Source organism: Ptychodera flava, chromosome 1 (assembly GCF_041260155.1).
Source record: "Ptychodera flava strain L36383 chromosome 1, AS_Pfla_20210202, whole genome shotgun sequence".
In the NCBI taxonomy this organism is placed as follows: Eukaryota; Metazoa; Hemichordata; class Enteropneusta; family Ptychoderidae; genus Ptychodera; species Ptychodera flava.
Genome location: NC_091928.1, coordinates 12707530 through 12731892, shown reverse-complemented (window position 1 = coordinate 12731892; position 24363 = coordinate 12707530). Strand labels below are relative to the sequence as shown.

At 39.0% G+C, this 24363-nt stretch overlaps 1 protein-coding gene across 4 annotated transcripts in view; it reads right to left on the bottom strand.

Annotated features, from left to right (window-relative positions):
* Positions 1–1537: 1537 nt before the first annotated feature.
* Positions 1538–24363, bottom strand: part of LOC139130469 (LIM domain only protein 3-like) — a 44476-nt gene continuing 21650 nt past the window's right edge. The window contains exons 1-4 of one of the 4 annotated variants that reach the window (XM_070696260.1): positions 13272–13591; positions 7694–7904; positions 3366–3491; positions 1538–2929 (exon numbers count right to left, since the gene is read on the bottom strand). In XM_070696260.1, coding sequence (XP_070552361.1) covers positions 2725–2929; positions 3366–3491; positions 7694–7904; positions 13272–13335 — 606 coding nt within the window. In that variant the 5' untranslated portion in view covers positions 13336–13591 and the 3' untranslated portion in view covers positions 1538–2724. Of the gene's footprint in view, positions 2930–3365; positions 3492–7693; positions 7908–13271; positions 13592–24363 lie in introns of those variants that run through there. The other 3 variants (XM_070696253.1, XM_070696273.1, XM_070696266.1) reach the window with 3 other exon arrangements.

Here is a 24363-nt window from a genome sequence, read left to right as displayed (position 1 = left end):
GACCAAAAATGGCAAAAATTGCACAAAAAAATACAAAATTGTATATTTCGTCATATATTCAATATATCATATTTAGTTCATCCGTAGAAACCTGTATACCAAATATCAAAGCTGTCAGACGAGCGGTCTTGATGAAATAAAGTTTTGACCAAAAATGACAAACAAATTCCTTAAAAATACAGATTTGCATATTTCATCACACTTTGAACAAATCTAAGTTGGGTTATCCCTAGGGACCTGTATACCAAATAACAACGCTGTCTGACCAGCGGTTATGAAGGAGAAGATATTTTTGGCGCTAATTTGCATATTTTCAACAATATCAAAAAATTAAAAAACAAGTTTCTAAAAATCATATTTTTCATCTACACAACAAATATCAAATCAGTAAGTACTGCGGTTCTCAAGATATTTGAGTGGATGGACGCCTCACAAACGGACATACATACATACATACATACATACATACATACATACATACATGCATACATACATACATACATACATACATACATACATACATACATACATACATACATACATACATACATACATACATACATACATACATACATACATACAGGATTGCAGGATTCATGAAACTTAAGTAAAAGATTTCTTTGCTTAAAGTTTGTACATGAAGAAATGTATGTTATTATTAATACAGAAAAGCTGTTTATATATATATATATATATATATATATATATATATATATATATATATATATATATATATATATATATATATATATATATAACGGCTTTTCTTCATTACTGTAATACAACTTTCAAAGGTGACCTACTGTATAGCTGTATAGCCTCTCTCAACCATGGTGATGCGCCCTCAACGGTTTTTCTAGCGAGCCAGGCTCACCGAGTCAGCCTCACTTTGGGATCAGCGTTCAGGGTCAGCCTGCTTGAAGAACACGTTGGGATTGCCAACAAGTGTGTTTTAGAAGTCAAGGTTATACATATGCTGTACAGACGAAACATTTTATTGATGAACTTAAACGAGCTCTTGTCTAGTAGTAACGGCTTGATTATAGACTTTTTTTAAAGTTTAATAAAGTAGAGGTGTTTTGGCGTGTAATGATGAACAGACGATGACACCACCTTTTCATTGCTACAACTGGTCAGGATTTAGTGACAGTTTGTCTGGAAAAAAACCAAACTCGGTAAGTTGACCTCTTGGCTACGAAGGTCAAAAAGGTTTTTCAACGCTACAATCTGCTCATAAACAAAGGTCAACTAGATCGAATGAAAAATTTCATGAGTTAAATAAGGCGCTTTAAGTAAAATTCTTTGTTTGCCGTCCGCGTGCTGGTAGGTTTTAAGAAAAAATAAGAAAACAAACAATGTTAACGCTTTTACAAATACAAAGGAAACCAAATAAAAATGGAGCTCATTTTAATACACTTCCGTTTTTGTCTGTGTTAGTTTTTTCCCTGGCTGACTGGTAGGTTTTTCAAAAATCCAAGGACGGCAAACAAAGAGTTTTCTATAAATGGCCTAAGTAAAAAAACAAGTTGGAAGCAAGTTAACAATGCCATGTTTTTATTCAAGAACATTAGATACTAACGGAAATTGTGAACTTAAGACCAAAACCACCTGCGAGATTAAACCAAAACTATCCCGTTCCCACGCATCAAATGAAAACCTGTTGCTTTTCCGCATTTTGTGAGCGAACACTTTCTTTTCACACCCGCCAGGGAATTCAGTCACATGGTTGGAATGTGCAAACGATACTTTACAGATTCGTCTTAAATTTATTCTAGACTAATGTACAGTAAGCAGAACAAAGCAAAAGCAAAATTTGTGGTTAGGGGATTTTGGTCCCAAATTTCATGACGATACACAATAGAATATTGCACCATATTTGCAATCGCCTTTATCTTTCCAAATTGACGTTTTATAATAACGACAATTACTTAAAAGTTTAGAACATTGCAGTTCTCTATTCTAGAAACTTGTACTTTTCATTTTATCAAGTTCAAAAGCTGACCCCAAGAGGAGAAACGGTTTTAATCTTGCAGCGGAACATGCAGATAACACCTCATCGCTCGTATAATCTCCGAGTATTTGAGTGCCGCCACGATTTCATAACGGTTCATTCTGACCCCCGGGTCATGAAGATGACGATATCGAAATTCCAGCAGTGGCATTTGTGACGTCATGTCAGTCGTCCTCAAAAACGTCCTTTGCGCATGCGCCGGAAATGAGGGTGTAACGTATGTCAACGTGGCAGTTTTATGACAGGTGTGATAATTCTCCTGATTGCGTCATGAATCAGGAATTGTAACAGTTGTTATTCCATGCAAAAATCAAAGAGGATCAAGAGGAGTTCCGTCTGGTTGAAGACAGACGACGTCGACTCTGTACGAAAACTGACAATAACAAATACTGTGTGCAGGCATAGTTCACTCTAAGCCAAAATAATCTACAGCAATTTTTTTTGTTTTTTTCCACTGGGTAAAAGTATGTACAAACTGTTCATCGGTCCCTTAAGGTCAAGGTTCATTGAGCGACTGGGCTTTTGATGACCTTGCTGCGATAACCTGCAACATAAACAAGCGAACGCAAATATTTTTAACGACTGTTATATGAGTATCTGTGAATTCTGATGCATCAAAATCGCCATTAGACAGGAAAAATACAGCAATTCAATTTAGTATGTACAGTGTGTTGTTTATTCAATTAAGGGTTCGATGACGGGAACATTTATTCCTATACTGAAGTTGGCTGAGCTATGGATCCTCGCTGTAACGACGTGCTGATCGCAGGCATGTTATCCTCTGTCTCTATGATACTGGTTGCCATGGAAACTGGCGGCTTGTAGTATGCACCCATCGTCATCATCATCACTTCTTCGTAGTCGTCTTCGCAGAGTATTTTGTTATTCCTCAGGTAAAATTTGTCACCCACGCAGAATCTGCGGGAAAACACGAAAAAACGAAATGATGTGTTAAGCTCTCCGGTGGTGGCGTCACCATAGCGCGCTGATGCAAGGTAATACACAAGTATAAGCACACCATATAGTTAGCACTCCACGGTAATACATAACCATAGGTCTGACATCACTTCAGCCTAGTCCGATGTCCCGTATAACTTACGTTTAATCAAAGAAATACATTTTTTCAGGCTAAAGGAACTTGTAACATCTGTATACAATTAAGTCGCTCAATTCCACTGTATGTCTGGATGTCATATTCGTAAAAGCGTTGTAATTACAGACAAATTACATCAATAACGATGCATCCTCGTCTCCTTCCTAACTGAAATATGCTGTCTCGAAATAGATATATTTTTTAAAACTTTAAAATTAAGACATTTTCCCGCCAGAACAATATTTTTTGAACGGTCGTTACCTGTGATTGCACTGTTGACAAGCGAAACACTCAAGGTGGTACACGTTCTCCCTGGCCCTCATCACCATTTCAAAAGCTGGAATAACCTTGGCGCACGCAGCACAATATCCTGTCGTTCCGAACAACCTACAGGAGAAAACATAGGTAGCAGACTATAGTACATTTCAACCCTGCTGATGCGCAGAAGGTTATATCTGATTGGTCAATTGTCACTGTTGAGTCTACTTCAATTATAACGGTAAGATTTAGCCACCCAATGGGATAACAGCTTCCGAGACGCTGCGCATCAGCCCCATAAACATTTTCAGGACAGGGTAACTCATGCTTCTATTAATGACTTTTTTAAATCTCACTTTAAGAACAATACACCTCAGTGGCGGTCGTGGGAACCATATGGCCGGAACACCAATGCGATCGATATCAATAATTCAATCACTAGGATCTAAATTACGTGTTGATTTGCATATGAAATAGATGCAGCACCAAATTGCCCTTGCATCAACAAAAGGCAGCGATGTATGTCTTCAAAAACCATCAAAAATTTGAAATCTATTTAAAGACATTGCGGGTACATTATTCTAATAATATTTCTTGTTTTCGAAAGTGGTTAATGTTAATGACTTATTTTTTGTGATACTTGAATTGATGAGCTTGTTTTGGTAATGAAACTAATGAGTTCATCGTGTGATGTGTAAACTGTAGCTCTCATTGTTACTCTAGGAGTTTGTTTTGAGGTTCACGATAGGGTGAACGCTATTATCTATATTGGCTGTGTAAGACTTGTAATATAATATAAAAATATATAAGGTCAGAAAGAAAAAAATAAACTGTTAATCGGAATCGCCGCTTCTACTTTGCCCGATTTGGATTTTTTTTTTTTATTTCGGCAAATTCATATTTCTGCATTGCAAATATTTTTGTACCTGTACCTGTATTTTTGAGCCCCTACACTTCGTCGGGTTTTCGCGGGCATGTGGGATTCTGAATGAGACTTCCAACGTGTCGGCACTGAGCTCTGCCAACACGTTGTTGCGACGTCTGAATTTTGCAAATCATGACACAAATTGGGTCAATTTTTCGCTAAAATTTCTCCGTTTTGTCAAGGTTAGTACACCATGACTATTAATTTGACCGCCAGCAAAATAAAAATTAAAAAAAAATTTCGCTCGCTGCTCTTGAACCTTCAATTTTTTGGTCCAAAAATCCGATGAACAAGATTTTTTTCCTCTGGCCTAATGTTCCTTTGCAATTAGACTAAGACAGTATAAAAGCAGAGTCGTCATTTTTGAAGACCAGTCTTTTAATCATAATTGGACACAGCTGTAGGGCGATGTGTCAAAGAAATGAAGATGTTCATTAATCGTATGCAAGTTCAGGATAAGTGTCCTGCTGGCCACGGAACCAAACAATTTGTTTTTGGATTTCAATATAGAATGTCGGCTGTCTACCTCAAGCTCGCTTCTCTTTCCTGAATATTTCAACCGGGGTGCAATTGCTTTGTCCTACATGTTTTCTGACATGACCTTTGTGTGATTACAGGGCTGTCAATTTACAATGCTGAATTCGAAAGATAGAGGGCTGCAACCGTGACGGCTATTCTTATTCCACTCTCAATTTCTTCTTCACACTCTTGCTTCCATGGATCAAGGGCACTCAGTTTTGGAAAGAAAATGAATTATCCGCAGCCACTCTAAAGGTGAACGAATACCACTTCGTATGAGTCCGATACGACTTTGAGCGCAGTTCCGACGACACCCTATTCCCTTAATTAACCCATGCACCACGCAAGATATTTGATATTATTGATATATATTATTGATATAATTTTTAGGGGTGTTTCCTGTCTATTTTTGTTTACTTTGTTTTTATTTTGTTTTGTTTTTGCTTGTTTTTAGCGAGATGTCTATCTTATCGAAAGTCCGAGCGAGTAGGCATAGTATCATCGATCTCTCAATAGTACTCCGAAAGATGTCCTCGGTCTTATTCTTGAAGGATGGTCGACAGAGTAAAAAGCCTTTGATGTGAATTCAAAGTCCCGAGCAAATAACGATTGTTGCTCCCGTGTCTCAGCGGACAGATGAAGCAAATGGCCACCATGTTCATTCCTTTCTGAACAGCGGCGTGCTATCCTGGTTCGCGGAACGTCGGGAAGAAACAAACTGACACTCGGTATTTATTATTCGCAATTCTGTTGGTGGAGAAAAGTCTCCGATCCCCATCCCTCTGTGAGGTGCAGTACTGACGGCCACCTGGCCGATACAGCTCGTTCATTTTGACAAATGGTGCGATTTAAATTGCATTATTTTATTAATCAAAGCGGTATGAAATTCATTATCGCTCTGCCCACAGGGGACTCAGCGCCAGTAACGGCCGTTCTGGGCCGAGGATGCAAAGCTCAATCGAGTGAAAGAATACAAACTGACAGTTTGCAATGATGCAATACACGTGACCAGGTTTGCGCCACATCTTTCTCACAATGACGACACCGAAGACAAACTGCGAACTATTACTTCATCCAAATTATTACTTCTTAAAATACCATAATGGGAACAAAAGTTCTACTATACACAGGAAACAATCTTTCAATATGTGACTTATATTTCTTGTAAATTTAAAGGTAAAGAATCTGGCATGTGTACAATTACGTACTAATATTTATATGTCTGTGAGTACTTCGTACACACACATACATGCACGTACATACATACATACATACATACATACATACATACATACATACATACATACATACATATATACATACATACATACATACATACATACATACATACATACATACATACATACATACATACATACATACATACATACATACATACATACATACATACATACATACATACATACATACATACATTCATTCACGACTGGTACACGATGACTAGTAATATGCGCATGCGTTGTTTGTAAAACAGAACAGTATGGACGCTTTCTGTGACTTTCCCTGAACCAAGCATTGCGTTTCCCCAAATTAACTTCGAACTTCACAATTGAAGAACGGGCGATCACGTTGCGATGCCCGATGTGATGCCCGATGTATACGGGTGGAAAGGTAATCTCAACAAACAGATCGTGCGCTAGAAATTTCACGCCCGGTCTCACGGGGATCGGGCAAGTTGCGTATTTAGCTTTCAAAATGTATCCCGGCCTCTCTTTCGGCGGTTACTGTCTGCCGATCGTTTCGCTGTCTGATTTCTCATGCCCGAATGACGCCCCACTTGTGAATGGGAGAAAAAGGCACCGAAATCCCTAAGTTTAAACTCCCTGAATTCCGGTTGTCGGATTCGATTCATCGATCGCCGGAGACGTGCAAAATAAACACAGTATTCCGATGTATAATGACAGAGGCAGGGCGTCAATTATTCATTGATAAATTTCTTCCGGTTGATGGGACGCCATTTGGCGCGTAACGTGATGCGCCTTATGAGCCATGGTTTGGTCGCTGTCGAGGGGCGGCGGTGTGACGAAAACGTCGTGGATAGACCGGGGGCCTTTGATGTTTCCCGAGGCGAGACCATTGAAGGACAACATACAAATGTCATTTGCTTTAACCCGGTTTTGAATAAGAAAATGAGCGATTGTCATACATTTTTTATTATTGTATGTATGTATGTATGTATGTATGTATGTATGTATGCATGTCTGCCTATGTCTGTATGTCTGTTTGTCTGTCTGTCTGTCTGTCTGTATGTATGTATCTATATATATGTGTATATATGTATTATATATATATATATATATATATATATATATATATATATATATATATATATATATATATATATATATATATTATATAATAATAATTATTATGTAAACAAAATTAAAGTATAACAAAATAAGATACTTCATGGAATTAAAGCATGTCTGACGTAAATTTTGAAAATTTACGTCAGACATGCTTTAATTCCATGAAGTAACTTATTTTGCTATACTTTAATTTTTGAATCGACAAGTGTGTCTTTGTGGTTTCTTTGTCGTCCTCAAGCTATAATCGGTGAATATAACGCTTTGAGTATCGTCGTTTTTCACACGGTTCAAGTTCGCTTCGCGGATTTTTCACACCTTCTTCGTAAAAAAAGTTCCGAAGTTTCGTCATCTGATTGCCGGTGGACTTTTCACTCAGCGATAAAAAAGTTCCGCAAGATCATAAAACGAAAATGGGTAGGGGAGCTCTAATATCGACAGTTTGCCCGATTATTTTCAAAAAAGGGGGAGTAGGAGGAAGAAAGTGTCGTCTGCACTGTGCAGACTATTTTGTAAAGTGTCGTCTGCGCCGTGAATGAGAGAAATTGTTCAATTCTTACCTGAGGTAATCTCTTTTACACAACATGAGATTTGCTTTGATGTAGAGGGTTGAACCAACTTCCCCAAGTCTGCAGTCGCAGCATGCACACTTCAGACAGTCTTCGTGCCAAAACTGGTCCAGGGCTTTCAACAAGTATCTGTCCTTTATTTTCTTCTTACATCCGGCACAGTTCCGCTTTTCTGGTGGTGCGTCGAGAATCTCCACTTTGTCTGCTGACGAGGAGCGGGTTGACGAACCACGTCATTAATAGGTGGAGCAGAAGGGGTGAAAAGAAGAATGAATGATTTTAAAATACATATTCCTTTGCAACTTTATATTTTAAGAAATGTGACAAAATATAAACCTTACGGTAGATCGCTCCTCAGGGACAGATATTCGGACTCGCAATATTTTACAATTCTCTTCTGATCTACCAATTGTCGGGGATCATGTTGGAGAAAGCAAAACTTTAACCGGCTTTAGTTTTTCGAAAATCGCAAATTTTATTTTCTCTGCATAGAGTTAACACAGGGATGGCGGCCATTTTGAATTTCATATATATCGGTAAATCTTGGGTAATTTTTTTTCTCGAGTACTAAAATATGCACGGCGACCCCTGATTTTCATTCTTCAAGTCGATTTTGAAAGAGAACGGTTGAAAGATTCCTTAAGGAAAGTTTGAGCAAAGGTTGAAGTCTTTCACTTTCGAGGCTCATACTACCTTAAAGGCCTGTGATTTCACCAGATTGTCTCATCAGAAAAATTACCCACCAGATTACAATTTCAATGGAAAACAAAAGACTATCACACCTCCATAATCCTCTTACAGACTAGAACAGAGGTGATCCCAGGGATCGCGGACAGTGCCTTTAAAAGCCGCGAAGACTTCAAAAAGTGGTGGACTTTCTGAAAGATGTGAAATATGACTTTTTTTATTCCGTTGACCATGTAGAAGTGTGGGCGTTGAGTCGGCCAAAGACCTGTGACACATGCAATGCTTTTGTTGAAAATTGAAACGAGGCCAGAGTTTAATGTACTGTGACGAATGTATTGAAACACTGTATTTTAATAAGCTGTTGACAATATTCCAGTACTTTTAGCGAATCAACGTGCTCCAACACGCATGCAGGACAACGTTTTATGGTTGAAACATACCATAAACATCATAAAAAATGGTCAATTACAACGACCACTTTGCTGTCCTTTTCAGAAAACAAGATATGTTAGATAAAAGCATAATGGTACAGAGACAATCCGCCACTAGATCGACAAGGTTGCAAATCGACTCGGCACGTGTAACGATGACAATTGAGTCACATTCAGGCCGTCGCTGTTTTGAGTACAGCGGCAAGACGTCAAACGGCGGGATTGTATTTCGGCTTTTCACCTGGGGTAATTGACGCCAAGGTTAGATGAAACAAACATTGGCTTGTGAAACGAGATAGCCCCTTTTACACGCCTCCTCGTATCCATTTAAAACAAAATATACTGACAATCCCTGGCACTCGTGAATGGTGATCTCTCTAAACCTGTAAAGAGACACTGCAAAGTAACGCGCGTTGGGCAAAGATAAACTTGTTACATTTGCTTTGCTGACTACATTATCCAAAATCAACATTGCGTTAAACACCCGCATGTCGGAAAAAATAAACGGGTGTTTAACGCCCTCGAAAGAAAATGAAATAATAACGGTTCTGATCGATTTTGATCGACAAAATTATGTTTAAAATATTTGAGTGACAAACCGCACTGACGGACGACAGAGAATAGATATGTATGAAATTGTAAAGCATTTCGATAAATACAATATGATGTCTTTGTAACATGATCAATGCTGTTTTCCTCTGTGGTCGCAGTGCAATATACACAGTGAAATTTACAGACTGATGGTGGCCGTAAAATCAGGTCCAACCTGATTAGATATTTCAATGAGTCTATTGTCCGTTGCAAAGGAGTCCGGTGAACATCGCGACATGGTGTGAATTGAAAACGGAGGTAGTCACCATGGTTACAGGTTACACCTGTGGCCGATTTGTATGGCCATTGGGCAGTTGGTGTAGCGATCTCGGAGTCGCAGGTTGCGCTTCAATGCGAAATGGATTAGGGGATGTCATGGATATTGTGATTCAAAAAAAGATTTAGCATTGTTGCAATATGTGCAAGAACGCCACATTTTGATTTTTTTTTAATTAAAAAGGTTTGGGAGCGGATGTTGATTTGAAATTTAATTAAGCGTGGAGAACTGACAAACTTATTAAACTCAGTATTTGCCTCTGAGCCTTCAACACCCATCAACTTTCCCGGGGAACCATTACCGTCTAAACCTACCGTTTTGCTGAATCGCAAACTTTTACAAGTATGTAACTTCACCTGTCAAAAATACAAGCCCTCGAAAAGTATGGTTGGTTTACGAAGAAAGGAGAAAATACATTGCAGGGGCGATTGAAAAATAACTTTAAAAGCTTTCAGCAAAATCCACTGACAAGATTTGTCACATGGAATTGACGATTGCTGAAAGTGTTTATTTATTTTCTTGAAAATGGTGCAAACACTGACGTTTTGTAATAAGATTTTCGAGTCTTTATGCTTAACCAATAATCGTATGCCCGTTGTCAATGGAATCGCCCTTATACGGTATGTATAGACTTATTTGAAACTATGCCAAAACATGTCTCGTATTTATCTATTTGTATCCCTCAATACGTGGTATACATTGTCTCAAACTTGCTGAGTAAATTCGGATTTACAAATAGCCTCGTACGATAGAATCTAATATTTTGTAAACATCATGGTTGTTGAACCCGTGCAGTTTACGAGGAGGGGGGGAGCTAATTTCTAGTATGTCATAAAGTTTGCTGAGATCATATGTCAGGTTTTGGAGCGTGTTGTGTTTGTATTGTAAGTGTACACAAATCAACACACGCACGCTGGCACACACAAAAACACAAACATAACTGTTTAGTAAATTATGCGTTGAAGAGCGAGAGATCTCTGCGTGGTGTCTGTCCATCCTTTAATTAGCAGCTGACGCGAATAATCAGCCAAGTGCTTATCCCTTCAATGAATCGACCTAATTAACACTAGTTGAATCTGAGAACTTGGTGTGAGCGATTAGTATAATTAGCTGAATGTCTGCATTATTTTTGCATGCATCAATTGCTGTTTCACAGGTTGGGCCTTTTTTTTTTTTTGCTTTTCACCGGATACGACAGCTTCAATGGACTCTTTAATGAGTAATTCCCTGAACAATCCATGTTGTGTGGGAAGACAATGAAATTGACAACTAACTAAGTCCATACATCTAAGAAATCGACAAAGCTCCGAAATATCTGACTGTTCTTTTTTTTCCATGATTTCGAAAGGGATAGGCCCTTTTGAAATCTAGGTGAATGCTAACGTCAGCAAATCAGAGACGAGCTTTGTTGCCAAGGCCAACGGACGAAAGTCTGAACGAATTCTGGCAATCATAATTACACTTTTTAAGGCGCGATTTATCGCGTTGCTAGTTCCATATCGTAAAAAAATGAAAACGGGTGACAACTTTCACGGTAGAACTAACTCTGTAATTAATGCGTAATTGCGAAGCAGTGAAGTAGCTTTGCTCTGGTTTCTAAGGTTGGTTTGAAGCAACATTAATTTCTGATACAGAAACTTTCAACTCTTTTACGAATCTTGATTATATTGCTATAAAAGATGCGACAGTCTCATAAAATTCGGAAGCTCCACGAAGGATGCAAGAAACCATGGAGTTTGAGATGCAGAACGATGCAATCGGTTTCAATTCAGTATTTAAAGTATCACAGGGATTATGCTGGTTATAATTAGTAATTAAACAACCCGGCGATTTTGTGTGTGTTTTCAGTAACTTTCTCTGTCGTCTGAAGCGCGCGTTGTGCGAAGGCAGAACTGAGGCCCGACACTGACAGTAACAACCGCGGACGCTGAAGGCTGGACACTCCACAAATCAACGACTGTTGCAGAACCGTCGGCGGAACTCCGGCGCAGCGCTAAAAAAGCTTGCATCCGTGCCGCTTCGGTAAACTGCAACAGACTGGCAACAAGCAAAAGAGGTCCTTGATGAGCTTAACGCAGCGCTTGATTCACTTAATTAGGACAAGAGATTGATGGTTGTAACCGAGACACTTGCCCTTTTGCCCGGCTATTGTTCGCCCTTTCCTGTTACATACAGCAATATTCAAATCAGTCACCATTGTGCCGTTCACTGTACGTGACTTGCAGGCCGGAACCGCTGTTTAAACTAGGCGTTTGTTTTAAAAGGAACTTAATTAAGTTGTTCATTAAAAGAAAATAGGGCTGTGTTTTTCTTTTTCTTTCTTCTTGCGGTCATTGAGCTGAGCTGAGATGAATGCGGCCATAGAAAATCAGTAGAGTCAATTCATGTTAAATCACTTTTCGCACAAGTGACATCGAAAGGGGACGAATTCGATTGTGCATTCTTTTCACGAAAAAAAAATTGGCCTTTTATGTTCTGTCTTACGAAAAGCTTTCACTGCGAGAATGTGCAACAATTTTGGCTGTTGACAAATTTGTGAGCACATGCAGTACAAGGAAAATCGACTCGCAAGATCAGAAACTGGCGAAATACCCTTACGTTTGCAAACATTCGGATAATGTTATATCGATAACTTACATTTTCACTGTTTTTTTATGTTACTACTGTCAATATTTTCAACCATTTGACTCTTGTCACTTTGGTGGGTTTAATTAAATGCAATAGCAACGTAACGCAGTCTAAATAAACAAACATAGCAAATATACAAACAAGCTTTAGGAATTATTTGGCGAAATGTGAAAGTTCCATTCCAAACGATTTTCATAATGTGACATTGCAGTCGGACAAACAATCCCATCTTTGACCACTAACGACAAATATCTTTTTTGACTATCATGAAATGGGCGCGATTATCTAACAGTCATGTAGGTGAAGAATTTATTTTCGGCGATGTCGAATGAAAATTTGCGTGTCACTGTACGGTATGGTAACGAGCATGTGAAGTATTTTCGGTCCGGCAGATTAGCAGATAGATTTTTTTAAATACATTTTCATCAAAATACATTCTGTCTCACAGAAAACGTCGTGATGACCACGTTACTATTGTATTCTTAAGCTTGTTTTTTAAGTTGTTCTTTTCGCCATGAAAGCTATATATATATATATATATTTTGCTCTGGCCAGTGGTCAGACGAGACAGGGCTATATCCGCTCAGATGGTTAAAGTTGAAGGTATGGCTGCTTGCGCATTGCTATCACGGTTTTAGTGAAAAGCAACGCTGGTCGCGAGCAAGGGTGAAAGGTGAACTGAGCACGGTGTCGATCGTCGGATTCAGTTCAATCTCTTAATTGACAGCGTACATATTTTGCTGAACCCAACAATGATCAGAACGCGTTTGTTTTGACGAGAGCACAGTGGTTGCCGTATACGTAACTGACGTAACCGTGTTGCATTTTCATTGAGGCCGGGAGTAAGGTGACCCGCTGGTGTGCTTACCAACCGACTACACGACGACTGGTGAAGCCCTTTCCCGAAAGCGTTTCAGGTTGTGTTGGGTAATTAAAAAAACTAAGGCCAACTTACTGACTACTGGTTGAATCCTCCCTTTTGGCTTATCCTCTGGTACCATCATGGGAGACGCGGACATGCCGAGGATCACTCGAGGGGCGGCGAGCTATGGCAGACTTGTCAGCGCTGAAAAAAGGCTGGTGGAGTTCTCTCAAATGTCGTCACACGGTTCGGGAGTTTCACCCGTGCTCAGCGAGTGTGGCAAATCTAGTTTACTGTATCAGATCGCTGATACTCTTCGAACGTGCCCGAACACCTCGAAACGGACGCACCTCCTGTTACGCGCACTGAGCTACAGATGACGTGCCCGGCCCACATGTCGTGCGCACAATTATCTAAAAGCTTGAGCCCCAATTAGGCTTTTAATCAACAATTGTGCGGGCTGTTTCCAACTGACGAATCAAAATTGCTTTTACACTTAATGAGTTCCCCTTCTGGCGCGTTACGTCAAAACATTGTTGCGCCAGCTAAGTCCTGGCAAGCGAAATCCACGGCACGACAAAACCCATTTATCTTTTTTTTTTTTTTTCAAATAATATACTCTTTATTTCATAACAAAAAGGGGTATAACAATATCATTTCCAGTCATTAAGAAACTTTGAAATGACCTTACTCTTCTTTGAATAATTATTACAAATCAATTCTTCAATTAATAATCTCTGAATATTATTTTCGTTGATCACTCTCGCCTTATATACCGAAAAAGTTGCAACCATTATTATAAAATTCAAATCTTCTAGATTCCTTTGTTTCAGGAAATATCCATAAATTATGTGTTTCCACAATAACTTCAAACTTATTCTATAAATTCTATTGATTGTCTGTACAACATATTTCCAAAAGTCTTTCACAAAGATACATTCAAAAAGAAAATGCTGACAAGTCTCAATGTGCTTACAGTATTCACACATAGGTGAGTAAACTTTCTTCCATTTCCATAGATTGTGCCTGTGTGGTATTTTATTATACAAGAGAAAAATGTTAAATTGTGCATATTTCTAACTGTCATAGTTTTCACCTTTACATTCCAAATCGTACTCCAATCACAGCCTGTTCCCAACTGATTTTCCCAAATTACCTTTGCATACGAGTCGTCAGTGATTTTTGTTATGTACACCCAATAGAAATCTTTACATGAGAAATCATATATGTCGGAATATTTTCCCTGGTAATTCTTTCTTATCATTATTGGTCTTCTTTGTCTATTGACAAGTAAATTATTATTTAACAAATTCATACATCGTTTCCATTGATGTGGAATAGCTTTCTTAATTGTAAGGTATTGTACAATCCAGTTTTTCTTGTCTGAAAGTTTTTCTATTACATGGTCCTGATGAATAAAATTACCATCTATAAAAAGGTCTGCAACGTAAATAAAACCAGCTTCAATCCACTCTCTGAAAAATAACACCTGTTTATCACTTGTTACAAAACGATTTCCCCAGATTTTTTGTTCTCCAACTATGTTTGGTTTCACCTGTATATCTTTGTCGTTCATTGTTATTTCGTACCAACTATGTAACACTTCTTTGTAAAAATTTGGAGCTGTTTTGTAATGAACTTGAGCGCTCGTTTGTCCAGGTTGAGCGTAAAAATGTGCTTAACACCTCCAAACCTTTCAAAGTAAAGATTGACAACTGCTTTCCAAGTGTCATCACCACCATTAATCAGTCTTTTGACCCATCTGCAATTCAGTGCCTTTATTAGTGACTCGACGTCAATCATGTGAAGCCCACCATTTTCTAATTTGTTAATAACTATACTTCTTTTAATTTTTCCTTTTTTTCCATCCCACAGAAAATCGTAAAATAAATTGTTCAAACGTGTGACCACATATTTTGGTGTTTCTATCATCGAGGCTAGATAAGTAATTTTTGACATTGCAAGACTTTTTAGAATCGTTATTTTACCAAATACGGTAAGATATCGTTTCCTCCAGCTATTTAACATACTTTCTATTCTTTCAATTTTATTGTCCCAATTAAGTTTTAACACTTCACTTTCATCATGACCAAAGTAAACCCCGAGGGCCTTAATAGGTTTTTTCGGCCAAGGAATAAAACCAAGACTATCTAAATTTTTCCATGTCCCCAATTTTAGTCCCTCTGACTTGTCTCTATTTAATTTGAGACCAGAATACTTTCCATACTGGTCAATTAGATTGAGCACCCTTGCCAACGACTTTTCTTTGCTAATATAGACTTGTGTATCGTCAGCCAGCTGGGTTATTTTAATTGTTTTGTTTTTCACCTTAATTCCTATGCTATTATCGTTTCTTATTATTTGTGCTAAGACTTCAGCAACTATTAAAAACAATAGAGCCGATAGCGGACATCCTTGTCGAATGCCTCTTTCAACCTTAAAAATTGGTGTGATCCAACCATTGTTTACAATAGCACTATTACAGTCGGTGTAAATTGTCTTGATCCATCTAATGAATGAACTTTCAAAACCAAATTTTTCTAATGCATGAAACATGAACTTGTGATCAACTGTATCGAAAGCTTTACAGAAATCAAGAAATAAAATCGCTCCTCCCCTCTTTTCCTTTTCAAAGAAATCAATGAGGTCTTCAATCACTCGAACATTTTGCCCACCAAATCTTCCTTTGATGTACCCAACTTGGTCAGAACAAATGAATGCTGGAAGAACCCTTTTCAGTCTGTTTGCTAACACACACGACAGTATTTTATAGTCGTGGTTAAGCAATGATATTGGCCTCCAATTTTTTAATGCAAGTCTTGAATCTTTTTTATGTATCAAAGTAATTATACCAGTACATTGTGAGGCTGGCAACTTTCCCATATCAAACCCCTCATTACAAGCATCGACAACAATTGTTTTCAAATTATCCCAAAAACACCTGTAGAATTCGATTGGAATTCCATCGAGACCTGGAGTTTTGTTGTTTTTCATTTGCCATACTGCTCTTGTACACTCTTCTTCTGTAATGATTCCTTCACATGATCTAGCATCACTTTTCTTGAGGCCAGATTTTATATTGATATCATTGAAATATTGTAAAAGTTCGTTCTCGTCTGTTCCCTGCGACTTGTATAAGTCTTGATAGAATTCTCGTTCTGCATCTAGAATTTTATCTAATTTTGTAACTATCTTTCCATTCACCTCTAATTTTGTTATTTGTTTTGCCCTATATCTCTTCTTTTCCAACCCTAGAAAATAACGACTATTTCTTTCCCCTTCTTCGTACCATTTCACTCTGGATCTGATCTGGATACCCCTTAACTGCCTTACGTAAATTTCCGCTAATTCTTTCTTTTTTTCTCATATGATTTGATTAAATCCTTATTATCCTGATTAATTATTGTATCCTCCAAGTCAGCTATTTCACTTTGTAGGACATTTTGTCTGTTTTTCATTGTTCTTACTTTCCTTTTTGAAAACTTCATACTAGCTTCTTTAATTTTTATCTTAATCATGTCGAGTAAATTTCTTTTATCACACTGTTCACCATAGACATTAATGGTATCATTTATAACACCCCTTATTAAATCTTATAGTTTTCATCTTTCAGCAAATTTGTGTTGAACTTCCAGTAGCCAGGTCCTCTAGGAAAATGAGACAGACACATTTTAAGGATATTGCATTGTGGTCTGCTCTTACGGCTGGTCGAATATCAGCAGAGTCAACACACGCAAGTACTTGTTTTGACACCAACCAGAAATCAAGCCTACTTGCAAGACCAAGTGAGATTTGTCTCCAAGTGTACTGTAACTTGCTTGGATTCAGCTCTCTCCAAATGTCACATAACTTGAAATATTTAACAATACTCAATAATTTCTTTGAAATACATGAATGAGACTTTGTACCATGTTTATCTAACTTGGGGTCAAACACAGTGTTGAAATCCCCTCCGACAAAAATATAACCATCGGTATTTCCATATTTGTGAATCCAACTTTTCAACGAAGTGAAAAAAGATTCTCTATCTTTGTATTGGTTTGGAGCATACACATTTACTAATGTCAAAATTTCGTCATCAATTTTCAAGGAAATGAGGATTTTCCTTCCATCATCGCCACACTTTATTTTCAATATTTCACAATCGATCCTTTCATCAATAATTATTGCAACACCTTTGCTGTGATGAGAGCCAAAAGAATTATACAAAAGCCCTTTCCACTCTCTTTGGATTTGTGTCGTAATAGACTCATCCCAGTATGTCTCCTGAAGAAAAATCACATTTGCCTTTTGCTCTCTCATCCATCTGAATATTTGTTTTCTTTTACCCACTTCTCTTAGACCTCTACAGTTGAGGGATAAAAAATGCAAATTATTCAGAGACATGTGGAAAAATCAACTTTACAAAAATGAAACATTCCACCTTTATCTCCTTCTCGATCTCCTCTTCCTCTTTTTTGCTTCTCTAGCCTTGTTTTCTCTGCTTTGAATGTTCTTTGATTTTCTCGAGGACGCTGAATCTTCGGCGTCAGAGTCTGATTGTTCAATGTCAGATAACTGAGTTGAAGTTGATAGTTCTGTTGAAGTGCTGACATGTTTTCTCTTTGCATCGTTCGAAGCGCCTGCTGTTGTTACCTTCTGTTCAGCCCTCGGTTTGCTGGGAACAAAGTCAGTGATTTTTGGTTGCTTCATTGGCACGGCGTGATCGTCTTTTGCCGGCTGTAGATCTCCTGCACTGTTGTCATGCCCCACGACGGAATCGTCACTGCCCGTGACATCCATACCAGCGGGAACAGCACCAACATTCTCGTCGACACTTTCCATTCCACTTATCACCTGCTGTGGAATTTCTGCGCTGTACATCGGACACCTTGTTTGAATGTGGCCACTTTGTTTGCAGCGCTTACACACTACTTCATTTCGACACTCAATTTTCACATGTCCTGACTGTAGGCATTTGAAGCAGAAAGGTGTGCTACTTGAACTCCCAGTGTTCTGGTAGCTAGATCTATCTCGATATAGAACGTTAACAATAAATCCTCCATCTTGATCTGCCAGTCTGATGGTATCGGTTGTTTCAGTTTTTTCAACGAACACATACCGATCACCATTGTCAACATTTGTTAATTTACCATCTATTCTCCATTTCGCTTTTGTTATTGTCTTCACTTTTAGTCCGAGTTCTGTAAATTTCTCATGTATGACAGAGTCGTCCACTGATAACGGCAGATTTCTTACTATCACTCGATCGGAAGCCTCTCTTCTGGCTGAAATAAAGGGGTTTTCATCGTACAAGTTCGCTCGTTTTCCCCGCACATTAATTCCGCCTGTAAGGAGAATAATTCTATCGGCGTTGTCTTTCACGTACAACCGCCACAGACCCCTAATTCTTTGGATACCTGTAATACCGGATGGATCGATCGTATCAGCCATCGCTTTATACAACTCCGGACCGGAAAGAATTGGGCCATTACTGTCACTTGAGATGGCTTCGTAGTGTTTCAAAAACACTGGTTTCACATCGCTGTTTCTGTCGCTACTTCTATTGTTGGGTACATTTGCATGTACCCGCGCTTGCGTAACTCTGGCTGGAGGCCATTGTCTCTGTCAATGTCGAGTCTTCCTGAACTTGACTGACTTGCCCGAAACTTCACCACGAAAATTTTCGTCACGAACAATGATTTTCTTACAGAAATCCCTACTCACCGGATCGTCGGTGTATTGATGTGTTCTTAGACAAAGTCTTTGTCGATATAAAGAGTAGTATACGGCTTGAAAGACCAATAAATCGCAGAACGAACGACCAGACTTGCTCCTTGGTGCAGCCTCGTTTTCGCCCCTAAAAAAACCCATTTATCTTTGTCACACCAAACAACGTGAAACGAACCACTTCAAACGGAAGAAGGAAAACTGAAAACGAGTTTTTACAAGCCGTTGTGAAACCGTCTGTTAATGTTAATGCTTTGCTACAAGCTTATTAAGCCCTCCACGATGAAAAGACTCTGACACTTCCCACAACAAACACGATCAATTTGCAATTGAACGGATTTTAATTAAGACATCCTTCAATGGGCTTAATTAAACATATTCAATGATAAAATATGGACGGGACGAGACCTGTTCAAGGATAAAAGTTTGGCTAAACTCGATGTTCAACTGCCGCGTAAATTACTCAGCTCTTTTCAGTATTCTCCCGAAATAGTTCCCGAGACTGCAGAGTGACGAACCCTTCGCTCAGCCAGACGTATGTTTATTTACGATGAACGATTGGTAAATCAGCGAGACTTTAATCGATTAGTTTCAGTTCCATGCGCTGAGGATCGGCGTGTTTGTTTGTTAATTCGTATGGTAGTGAAAGGCTTGTAATTATCAGTGAAAGGCGCGTAATTATTCTGGCAAAACATGTATTTAAACTTGTTTAACATCAAATGCAGCCGACAGAGAGTCGTTTTTGCTGATACTACAAGCAAAGTGTAATGCGATTTTATGTGGGTTTTTTCCAATCTGGCAAGACATTCTGTATATGAATCTTTTGCACTGATATCTGTCACCTATTCACTGTCTCCCTTTTCGTCTTTTGTCTTTGATGGCACCAGATGTTCGAATTTGATCTTAGAATAAACTGTCTGATGGCAATCAATATCAAAGTCAAATTTCAAGGAGTACATCATGGTGGTGGTGAACCTAATTTTTTTTTCAAAATCGTACATGACATTGTCCGCAACGCTCAACGTCATGGAGGACTGTTCGTGGCCACTATATACGTGAAAAGTCGTTAAATTCAAATTGACCGACGAGTTGTATTTGTATTTCCGATGGGAAGTTGAAAGGTATTGACGTCGTCACTTTAATGAAAGTTACGTTCGCTGGATCTCTCTCTCTCTCTCTCTCTCTCTCTCTCTCTCTCTCTCTCTCTCTCTCTGCGCACCAACTTATGAGGCCGTTTATATTTTTAGTGATTATCAGGGTAATTACTACGATACAGATGCAAAATAACACTAAGATGGGCGATCTTGAACATATATAAATCGTATATTCTGCAGAACAATGTGGCACACATTGAAGAAACCTTTTTCTGGGTCTTTCCGTTGTGTGGGTCTGAATTTCGTGGAAACGGAGCAAATATGGAGCAGATTTCCGTCAACCACTTTACTGAAACTTGGATGTGGCTGTTAAAAACAGTTAGACACTCCGAAAACCGCTAGAACTTTTTTCAGAGTGAGTGGAATCCCTGCGTACAAAACGCCGTGTAGTAAAGGTCGAAGGTAGGGTCAAAGGTCAATATTCTCTCAGTAGACTGTAGGCTGGTGGGTTAATATTTACAGCATAAAAGAAGAAGAAAAGCAAAGGTGCTGAAAAAACCGCAGTGTCAAGCCGAGAGGAAAGATCGCCTTTTGTGTTCTCTAAAGAGAAGCTGCACTGGGCTTTGACGGAAAGATCAAAGGTAGGGTCAAAGGTCAATATTCTGTCAGTAGATGTAGTTTAACGAACACGTCCTAATGATGAATAAGATTTATGTAACGTCTTTTTTGCCGAACTGAATTTATTTGTCGATATGTAGTTACAATTTTCGACCGGGAAAATGTTCCAGTCTAACAAGACAACCGACAAAAACATCGTCCATAAGCTTAGAGTCCATTTCATTTAATTCCAGCATGAAGATAGGGTTTATAATGTGCAGGATTAGCTCAGTACGTTCGCACAAAGCACGTATCAAAGACACATATCCTTAACTGCCGACGATGCTCAATACCGCAGGAGATATGTTAATGGACAGATACTTTTCACTTGTATTTTGCGAACATTTTCCAATTGAATACGTGATCATAATTCACATCACAAACACACGCTTTGTACTTTCTGAAAGTTACATGACGGTTCTGGTGATCAGCGATCGATCGCATTAAAGAGACAATGACCGTGGCTTTTGATAGCACTTCCATTGCTGTTTTTTACTGAGTAAAAGATTTGCACAGGCTTCATCTGCATCCCCTTCCTCCCTGAGAATGGTGAAATGCAAGTTTAGGCATTCGTCTTGGCGACACGATGTTTTGTACATGCAATGTTCTGCTGACAAAACGCGTTCTGGTCTGGACCGAAATTCATCTTTCAATAATACAACAACATGGGACACTGCATGTAGACCGCGTTGGCGAAAGGCGTTTCTAGGTGATTTTGGAGTAAGAACAAGACACCGTATTTAAAAAAAGGACTAAAATAATGTCAAATACATCAAAAGTTACGGCAAACGCGACTCTAAAAGAAAGACAATGACTATATCCTAGGTTATAGTTTTCCATGCACATGTGTTTGAAGCGTGATCTTTCTCTTGTTTTTGAAAAATAGAAGGGATAATCTGTCTACCCATCACAGGCTTTGTATTATTCATGGGGTTTCTTGAATTACCTGGGCAAAACGAAACGGAAAATGATCACCTTGGGCTCCAGAGAGGCAGGGCTAGTCTCCCATACGGCTTTACCACGGCTAAATCGTCGGCGGAGTCGACTGCTCGGCGAGCACCCGCCATCGAAGTAATCGGTATCGCGTTTCATCAACATACCCGAGAGACGGGGAATTAAACGTCGAAGCGCATCCCGGAAGAAAGCTGTATTTTCTTGTAGACGGCGGTGTTGCGACGAGAATGGCGACGGCAGATGATAAGATTTCAGGCGGTGTCGTGTTCAGCGACTTCGAACATTTACTTTACCTCACTTTTCTTGTTCCTATACCAGTTTATTATTCGCGAAGAAAAAAAAACATTGATTTTGGCCATAAGTTACGAAAGAATAGGTTTTGTTCCCGTGCGTTGATCTTGCATGGGCAAGTCAAACTTTTTGCCATTTTGCTCGAAAAAAAAATATAAAGACCGGCAGTGCGCTATGCACGGCACAATGGCAGTCCGTGTCCGCACTTTACTCTTCAAACACTACTTTTCTCAACAATAAACTTATTTTGCTGCGTATTAGAATAACTGCCAGATAGTGTAAAAATTTCCAATTTTTATCATGATTTTTCATGTTGTGAGCTAAAAAATGTAAAATATTGCATCATTTATGTAAGAAACTTAGGATGGGAAACAAATCTGTTATATTTTAGTCTTGCCTAAGCTGTTCGAAACGTCTATATACTTTTCAAAACTACTTTTGAAAGTAAGTGCGTGAGACAGAAGTACGCCACGGTCCAGTCGAGTCAATTTTGCTGTTATCAGAACCGTTGCTGGAGCATCAAATGCACGGGATCAGACGTCTACGCTGACCTCCCCTTCGCCAGGCACAAATAGAGAGACGTTTTCACAATAATCGAACTGTTGCCCCAAACCGAAAAGTTATGATCCGTTGCAATCAAATTTTTATTCGCGACTAATGAAATATTCAGGCCACGCCGATGCCACTCTGTGAAAAATCATTGACATGGAAAGTTTTTTTCGTATAAATTATGAAAGCGTTTCGCCGACGGAGGAGACTTATTTAAAGTGTAGTAAGCTCAAAACTTTCGCTCAGGGTCGGGATCGTCGCCGGCGAGCACGTCGTCATGGCAATGTCATCAAAGTGCTCGCCAATTAGGTGATAAGCGTACCGGGGTTCGCGATCTGACCTGTCCTGTGATGAATTGGGGACGATGATGCTAGAGCCCGTTCTTCGTGTTTGTGTTTTGTCTGTTCTTACAACTTAACCGCCGCGCCAGAAACGCTTTAAGACATCATTACAAACAAGCCTGAGTTTGTAAACTGTTTCGTTGAAGTTAGCAGGGATCACCCGCAACTGTTGCTGAAACAATCGAGTGATGTCTTTTATTGTTTTGTATCGTCGAGGAAACGACAAATTGTTCTCCTCCTGTAAATCCATTCATGTGGAGATAATTAAAGTAAAAATGTTTTGAGCCGAAAAAGGTTACAATCAAATGAAATGCGTTCATCTAACATATAACTACACACGCCATGCTTCTGCGCGATAATTCGTTTAAACCTTTTGAGATGCACTCTGCCTCATCAAAATACCAAAGATTTTTTTAGTTTAAATTACCAATCAAATATCTCGGCTCTTTCAACGGACGGTCCGATAACCTACTATGATCAAAAGCGGGCGCTGTATCGATCAGTTTTAACTACTCCACGCTGGCCAGAGGCGCTTAACAGCATCTACGAACAAAGAAAGACAGTCCTAGCAAATCGTGGACAAAAGCAGGTCGTATACGTGCTCTGGTGCGACTTAGGTTATAGTAGATTCTGTGCTTTTATCTACTGTCAGATCTGTTCGCATGTACGCATTCAGTGTAGCATGTATGTATGTATGTATGTATGTATGTATGTATGTATGTATGTATGTATGTATGTATGTATGTATGTATGTATGTATGTATGTATGTATGTATGTATGTATCGCGAAGAACTCCAGGGCATGCTGCAAACGTGTTTCGCCTAGAAGACGAAATTGGTGCAATGTTTGTTCTGGGTCCGGGTTAAAATGATTACAGTTATGAAGTCTACGTCTTGCAAGGACACCGATTGTAGGGAGAGACAATGAAACCGATTTCAAAGCACAGAGTTAAAAAAAAACTCAACAAGCTACATCGCTGTGCCATATACACAGCGGTTATTGTACCATAAAGAACTTTCGGTGACTGGGTGTCACTCTCAACAGCTGCGTCACTTCTCAACGTCGGACAAATGCGAACGACAACAAGGGTGTAAAAGCAAGAATCGGTTTAATATTTCATCCCGCGCTGGAGAAATTGAGAGTTTTTGGGAGAGTGCCCACTAGCCAAGGCAGCGTAAATCACCCCCCATTGCGCAGGATTAAGAGTTGCCAAATACTTGCATAAATACTGCATGGCAATAGCTAAGTATGAAAATTTGATTCCTGAAAATGAGACATTGAATACATAGAGTAATCAGCCGTCGCCTTCCCCTAGGGTAAAGCTATTTTCTGAGCTTTATTTGAGCAAAATACACATTATACCCATCGTCCCATTTTCATTATCCTAAATAAAACATGCTGCTAATACAAAATCGGAATCATATTCATAATCGAATTGGTCGATTCCCCTGTGCGTTTGCCGGGTTAACAAAAATATTTGACTCAATACGAGAATATGATTTACATTTTTAATAATTGTAGTTTATTCGCCGTCTCTCTGACCGGTAAATGACGCAGCATCGCGTGCGAGTGTTGTACACTGAGTCTTT